The sequence below is a fragment of the Simochromis diagramma genome, unplaced genomic scaffold (genome assembly GCF_900408965.1).
Source record: "Simochromis diagramma unplaced genomic scaffold, fSimDia1.1 OVJJ01000565.1, whole genome shotgun sequence".
Lineage (NCBI taxonomy): Eukaryota > Metazoa > Chordata > Actinopteri > Cichliformes > Cichlidae > Simochromis > Simochromis diagramma.
The window spans coordinates 95,824-104,109 of NW_024387304.1; the positions used below are offsets into that span (position 1 = coordinate 95,824).

The following is an 8,286-nucleotide window of genomic DNA, read 5'->3' on the forward strand; positions in this document are numbered from 1 at the left end:
GTTCTGTCGGAGGTTTCTTCTTCTTAAAAAGGATTTTTTTCTTCCCACTGTCGCCAAAGTGCTTGCTCATAGGGGGTCATATGATCATTTTTTTTTCTCTGTATGTATTATTGTAGGGTCGACCTTACAATATAAAGCGCATTGAGGCGACTGTTGTTGTGATTTGGCACTGTATTAATAAAATTGGATTGAATTGAATTGAAGACCTCACAAGCAACTACAAAAAGGAAGTCATCAGTCACCTGCAACAACTTGAAAAGGAAAACATCATTGACCTTCCTACATACCACCGACTATACCCAGGGGATGCTATACCCTACATATATATAGACTTACAAGCCACAATGAAGGTCCCACTCAGACCCATTGTTAGCAGTGTTGCGACTTTCATCCGTAAATAAAGCCGCGGCCGGCTGAGTTGGTTGTGTCCCTGTGACGCGCCTCCAATAATCCATAATGAGTCGTACTTGTACTTTGCGCATTTATTTTAAGTACAAAACAAAAACAAACATTTGCGCTTTCAATCAATTTACAAATAGCGCATGGATTAACTGGTGTGCCAGAAAATGACGGTCAACAGAAAAGTTTGCCCACAAACCACTCACCCAACACACCTGCTGCGAACACCGACATCAGGTAAATAGACTGTGACCACACCCACATGCCATCACCTGAGACACAGGTAAAGCTATACACCTGTGCCACCAAAACAAAAAGGAAAAACATAAACATTGACTTTGGCTCTTACAATACCGGCCCCTAATTATTATCTTTTAAATAATAATTACAAAATAATCAAGTCTTACATCATTTTCTTGTTCATAAAACATTTCAATCGCCCTTTAGTGCAACATGCATCAGTACTACTACTTGTGGTTCACCATGTGTGAGGTTAGTAACCCACAACTAAAAGGAGTAGGTCACTTAAAGATTATCCAGTCAGTCCAATATGTTAAATATTCTCTGTTTCCTGCAAAAGACAGACTTTATTTATAGGTCTGTTTAGGAATCCAGTCTTTGTCTTGATCCGAAGATGACGAACAAATCCCCTTTTGTCCTGGATTGTCTCTTCTATTTTTCCAGTTATGCAGGAATTCCGTGGTGCGGAATCATCAACAATGATCACAATGTCTCCTGGCATGAAGTTTCGTTTTGGGTTGCACCATTTCTGTCTTTGTTGCAGTTGTGGAAGATATTCTTTAATCCACCTTTTCCAGAATAAATCTGACATATATTGGACTTGTTTCCATCTGCGACGAGCATATATGTCATCTTTTTGAAAACATCCTGGTGGTAATGATGGTGCAGTCTTAAGAAGCAACAGGTGGTTTGGAGTAAGTGCTTCAAGGTCATTTGGATCTGTAGAAGCCTTTGTAATAGGACGACCATTCAAAATAGCTTCAGCCTCACATAACACAGTCCTGAGGCTCTCTTCATCAAGACTTTGTACATTTAAGGTGGAATTAAGAATCTTTCTCACAGATCGTATAAGTCTTTCCCATACACCTCCATGATGTGAGCCAGCTGGGGGATGGAAAGTCCATTTAATGCCCTTTTGAAGAAGGGTATTGTGTATATGGCGTTGATTCCAATCTGCTATCATTTCCTTCAGCTCACGATGGGATCCCACAAAGTTGGTGCCGTTGTCAGATCGCAGTTCTTTTACTTGACCACGTCTGGCAATAAAGCGACAAAGGGCATCTGTGTCCAGTGATGATGCCGTTTCAATATGAATGGCTCTTGACGCTAAACATGTGAATATCACACCATAGCATTTTACAGTAGTCCTTCCACGTTTCACTAGAAACGGTCCGAAATAGTCCACTCCGACATACGTGAATGGTGGTTCATCAGGAGTTACTCTGTGTAGGGGCAGGTCTGCCATTTGTTGTTGTCCTGGTGGGGCATTTACGCGCCGACACATAACGCATTTAGCCACAATTTTTCTTATAGGTACTGTGACACCTGAAATCCAGTATTTTTGACGCAGTTTAGATAACATGTGGTTACGACTTCCATGACCCACCGCTTCATGGACATGTTGAAGGATTAGGTTAGAAATGTGGAAGTCTTTGGCCAGAATAACAGGATGTTTTCTCTCTTCTGGCATTGCAGTTCTACTGAGTCGTCCACCAACTCTCAACACACCTTCTTCCAGGATGGGAGTAAGTTTATAAATGTGACTGGTTCTCTTAACATTCGATCCTTTTGTTAAACAGGAGATTTCATCAGCAAACCGCTTCCTTTGACAAAAGGAGATTGTAGCCATTTCAGCGCTAATCAGCTCCTCAACTTTGAGACTGCTGGTGTCCAGACAGTGTTTCTTCATTTGAAGTTCAAGAATTTGTTCAGGATCATGTTTAATCTGTAGTTTTCTTCTACTGTAATGCAGAAGCAGTTTTTTAACTCTCAGAATCCATGCTACTGCACGCTTCAGCCGAGTCCAGGATGAAAAATACTGAATGAAGTGAAAAACCGGATCCATTTCTTGTGATGTCTGAACAGCATTCACTGTTGTTTTAATTTCTGCATCGCTTGATGAGATTTGTTTCACTTCATCAGGATTCTGAGGCCACTCCTCTTGTGGTAGTAGAAGAAATGGAGGTCCAGAAAGCCAAGTTTGTTTATTTTTCAAAAAGGATTGTACCGTTAAACCTCGAGAAGCCAAATCTGCTGGATTGTTATCCGTGTCCACATATCTCCATTGTTGAGGATTTGAAACTTTGACAATCTCAGAAACTCTGTTGGCGACAAAAGTGCGAAACCTTGTTGTTTTATTGTTGATATATTTTAGTACAGAGGTGCTGTCAGTCCAAAATACTGAGTCCTTCAGTTCCATCTGCAGCTCCTTTTTCCACATTACATCCATTCTGCTTGCTAAGGTGGCAGCAGTTAACTCCATTCGAGGGATTGTAACTGGTTTTAAAGGAGCAACACGTGCCTTTCCCATAATGAATGCACAGTGTGCCTGGTCTTGTTCGTTCTTTAGTAACAAATAAGTCAATGTTCCATAGCTGTCCTCAGATGCATCTGCGAAATGATGCAACTGAGCAGTTTTTACAGTTCCAAAACTGTTGGTTTTAAAACAACGATCAACCTTGAACTCCTCCAGCTTGTAGAGCTCTTGCATCCAAATAGTCCATTCCTGTATAACTGCATCAGGTAATGAATCATCCCATCCAATCTTTTTTCGACACAGATTTTGCAGAATCTTTTTAGCATTTAAGATTACTGGTGCCAACATTCCTAGGGGGTCATAAACAGAGCTGACTACAGAAAGGATGCCATGTCTTGTCAAAGGGCGATCTCTTAGAGTGATTCTGAACTTGAAAACGTCAGACTCCACACACCATTGAACGCCCAAAACTCTTTCCACCGGAAGTTCATCACTGATCAAGTCTACATCCTTTATTTTGTTTGCTCTGTTACTTTCAGGTATTACAGCCAACACATTACGACTGTTACTTATCCATTTGTTCAGTGGAAAGCCTCCTTTCAAGGATATGGCACAGAGTTCATGATAGAGATCGATCACATCCTCTTCTGTGGCTGCTGAGACGAGACAATCGTCGACGTAAAAGTTGTTCAACATTGCATCCACGGCTTGAAGGCTAAACTGTTGTTTATGATCTTCAGCACATTTCCTTAGTGCAAAATTTGCACAACTGGGAGATGATGTTGCTCCAAAAACATGTACTGTCATCCTATATTCAACCATGGCTTGAGTGTAATCTCCGTTGGGCCACCAAAGGAATCTTAACATATCTCGATCCTCCTCTGGTATTTTAACCTGGTGAAACATGGCCTTAATGTCTGCAGCAATGACAACAGGTTCTTTACGAAATCTTGTCAGAACTCCAATTAACGTGCTGGTCAAGTCTGGACCTTGTAAGAGCTTGCTATTTAGTGACACTCCTTGATACTTGGCTCCACAGTCAAACACCACTCTAAGGTTTTTCTTTTGTGGATGCAGAACACCATGGTGCGGCAAATACCATTTCCTGCCATCCGTCCGTTCTAAGTTGTCTTCTGGTACCTTTTCTGCATAACCTTCAGAGATCATATCTGACATAAAGCTGTTATAGTCCTGCAGAAAAGTAGAGTTCTTCATAAGTCTTTTCTTCAGATTCTGAAGGCGTTGTTCAGCAACACTTTTATTATCTGGCATGCAGACCTTTAAGTCTTTCAATGGGAGTCCAATATAATAATGACCATTATGTAGCTTAGCAGTATTGGAAACTTTATCCAAAAACTGTTGGTCTTCCTTAGAAGGTTCCTTCTCATCTCTGGCACACTCTGGAAAATCAGTTTTAAACTGCTGATTCCACAGCTCATCAAGTTTCACCACTGAAACTCTATTGACACTTATCTGTGGCTGATCGTGAACTTCAGTTTGAGTCTCACCCAAAGGTCCATTTACTGTCCAGCCAAGGACAGTTTTAACAGCATACGGTCCGTCTCCAACACTTCTAATGACATCCAGTGGTTCCAGAGCCTTGGGCACATTCGTGCCAATTAGCAAATCAATTTCAGAGTCAATTTCTGGCAGATGTACAGACTTCAAATATGGCCACCGGATTATATCGTTCTGGTGAGGAATGTTTCCTTTATGGACAGGCATAGTGAACTGAGTATAAAGAATGGGAAGATCACAAAACCCATTTCCGTCTAGTCCAGCGACTTCTAAATCTGCAATAATATCCGTTTCAACAACTTTATTTTGTCCCATAGTTCTCAGCAGAATGTTGGATCTTCTTCCATGAATTTTCAGCTCATTCATCAGCTTTACTGTACAAAATGATGCAGTGCTGCCTGGGTCAAGAAATACATAGGTGTACAATGTTACATTTCCTTTCTTGGCCTTAACTTTCACAGGCACGATGGAAAGTTTAAATTCATCTTTACCGGCCCCAGTAAGAGCACTGGTCTGAATAGAGACTATGGCACGATTTTGAGTTTGTTCCTTTGATTCTTGTTCTTTACTCATTGTCTTTTGATAGATGTGTAACATTTGAGGGTGCTTTAAACCACACATCTTGCACCTGAGGCGCTTTTTGCAGTCTCTACTAATGTGACCTTTACAAAGACATCCAAAACAGACTCCATTCTCTTTTAGAAAAGTGATTTTGTCTTTTTGCATTTTTCTTTCCAGCTCTTGACAATTTTCTAAGGTATGTTCACCTTTGCAAAACAAGCAACTCCTCATTTGTGCTGTTCTTTCCTTTTCCTTAACTTTGTTATTTTCTTTTTCAGATGCCATCACAGAGGTAGCAAAAGAACTTTCTTTGAATCTTGTGTGAGTTTGAGACTTAAGTTTTCTTGTGTCTCTGTTTGTCGTACAGATATCCTTGATGTCCCCAAACACTGGGTCAGATGCGATCTTAACTTGTTTTTCTAAAAACTCCACAAGATCCTTAAATGTAGCTTGTCGATTACACTTCTCATGGAAATCACATACCGCAGTTCTCCACGTATCTCTTTGCCTGTAGGGAAGTTTCTTTGTTATAGCTAACATGTTGGCAGGCATGTCAAGCTCCTGCATATAAATGAGATCTTCCATAGCATTGCAACAGCCTCTTAGGAATATTGTGTAAGCTTGAAGCGCTTTCGTGTCCTCTGCTTTTATTGAAGACCAAGCAAGTGCTTTGCTCATGTAAGCCGTGGCAAGTTTATGTTCATTCCCAAAATGCTGCCGTAATAAAGACTTTGCCTTTCTGAATCCTGCTTCTGAAGTCATGTGTAGGCAACTCCTTACAAGTTCTCTTGGTTGACCCTTTGTGTGTTGTTCCAAATAATAAAGACAATCTCCAGGGTTTTTATTTCTGCTTTCAATGTTGTGTTCAAACGATTTAATAAAAGTCTGGTACTGAAGTGGATCTCCATCAAAAACTGGGATCTCTTTTTTAGGTAATGAAGAAAGACTATGTTGTTGGATTAATAAAGCAGTGAGTTCGTTTTGCTTACTCATGACAGATAAGATGTTACAGTCTTCTTCATGACCAGAAATTTGAGAAGGTACATGTTTATTTTCACGTGAATTTCTAATGTTTGGCTGATACGTCAAGGGATCTTCAGAAAGAGTCTGAGGTTGTGTTGGAACTCTGCCTGTGGTTAAGAGAGATCGTGAGTCTGCAACATTATGCTCCTTAAAAATATGCACATGTTGCCTTTCATGTACAGGATTATCAGGACTAGTATTCAGCACTTGAGTTACTTTTTGTCCCTTTTCAAAATATGACTCCATACCATCTGATACTTTTGATAGTTTACTTTTAATACTGGATCCTTTTGAGCCTCTCAGTACTTTCATTTTTGCAACCGTGGCAGCTATATTTGTTTCCAGCTCCAGTTGCTCCCACTGTCTCCTTAACTGTGCTTCATGTTCCTCCAAGGCATGTTTATCCTTAAGCACTTTTTGCCTTACCATCAGAGCAGCTGCTTCAGCTTCAGCCATTATTCGTGCTGATGTTGTACTTGATGCTCTGGAGTTTGAGCTTGAAGAACTGATTTTACTCTTTTTGCTTCCTACGTTTGAAACACTGTCACCTGGCTGTATTTCATCTTGTATGTCAGAATTTGTTTTAACCTGCTTTGGAGATGTTAAGATGTTATGTTTATCATTTGTGGAAGAAACCGTCTCCTTTGATAAAACAGTCTCAGCAGAAACGGGCACATCCAAAGTAACAGCAGTAGGCACTTTCTCAACTTTATTGTCTTTTTCCATAAAAGGTCTTCCAGCTTCAAGAAGCCACCGTTTCACATCTTCAACAAAATCATCATTACATTTTGTTATGCATCCAAACCAGTCAATATGAGCATCTTATTCATCTTTAGGAATCAATAAAATGAATGCATCATGAACTGCTTTGGCATTTTTATACAAATCATTCAATTTTTCCAAGTTAAGCAGCACAGCTTTTGCATTGTCATCCTTGTTCATCAATTCTTTAATATCACGAGTTAACCCTTTAATCTTGTTAACATGAGCCTTTCACTCTTTCTGCAAAGTTTCCATTTTAAAAGCAAGCGCTTTAGCCGTCAGTTTTGCAGATCTCTTTTCTTCCAGTTCATGTTCGGCTTCTTTTATTTCACTCATCGTCACTTTTTCCACATGCATCAAAACAACATTATATTCCACAGCTTCAAAGATAGACCACAGCCAATACTTTTCTTCCGTGTAAACCATTGCGCAGCAGCGTCACAGGCTGTCAAAACCAGAGCAGCGTCCTCCAGCTTGCCAAATCAAGCACATGCACGCACACAACGCAGATCAAACCAATGTCCCCAATGGACAAGCGATGACACTTACAAACTGTGTTCAAAACATCCAATAATACACAGAGTGAATCCGCGTGTCCTACCGCTTCTGAAGTGTCTGTTGCGCTGCGTTCCACCATGCCAGTGTGACGGTGCCGTTTCCAATTACTCATTTGAGAACTGCGTCCACTCATCTGAAAGCTCTGTGACTCCAAAACGTATATCCAAAAATCCTCTTCATTGTTTCGATGCGTGCAATAAAAGATAAGATTTTCTGTTGACTAAATGTTGCGACTTTCATCCGTAAATAAAGCCGCGGCCGGCTGAATTGGTTGTGTCCCTGTGACGCGCCTCCAATAATCCATAATGAGTCGTACTTGTACTTTGCGCATTTATTTTAAGAACAAAACAAAAACAAACATTTGCGCTTTCAATCAATTTACAAATAGCGCATGGATTAACTGGTGTGCCAGAAAATGACGGTCAACAGAAAAGTTTGCCCACAAACCACTCACCCAACACACCTGCTGCGAACACCGACATCAGGTAAATAGACTGTGACCACACCCACATGCCATCACCTGAGACGCAGGTAAAACTATACACCTGTGCCACCAAAACAAAAAGGAAAAACATAAACATTGACTTTGGCTCTTACAAGCAGTATAAATTCAGCCACCTACAACATTTCCAAGCACCTCGCCACCATCCTGGCACCCCTTGTGGGGAACGCACCCCATCACATCAAAAACTCAACTGACTTCACCAACAAGGTCCAGAGACGTACACTGGATCCACATTAAACTATAGTGTCCTTTGATATGATCTGTCTTCACTCTGCATACCTAAAATATAGGCAGTGGAGACTTTCAGAAAACAACTACAGCAAGCAACGACTACCCTTAGAAAACATATTTTAAATACTAGAGTAGGGTTTCTATAGACAAAAACATGGATGTGCCATGGGCTCCCCAGTGTCACTTATTGTAGGACAGCACCTAGCTGCTGGTACAGATGACACCTGGGTCA

At 40.7% G+C, this 8,286-nt stretch overlaps 1 protein-coding gene across 1 annotated transcript; it reads right to left on the bottom strand.

Moving 5' to 3' along the window:
- Positions 1–3,242: 3,242 nt before the first annotated feature.
- LOC120716713 lies at positions 3,243–5,915 on the bottom strand. Its single transcript, XM_040004304.1, has 2 exons — positions 4,162–5,915; positions 3,243–3,665 (listed from the first exon to the last, which is right to left on the bottom strand). The coding sequence occupies exons 1-2, from the start codon at positions 5,735–5,737 to the stop codon at positions 3,646–3,648; spliced, it is 1,596 nt and encodes a 531-aa protein (XP_039860238.1). The 5' UTR covers positions 5,738–5,915; the 3' UTR covers positions 3,243–3,645.
- Between the last annotated feature and the right edge of the window lie 2,371 nt (positions 5,916–8,286).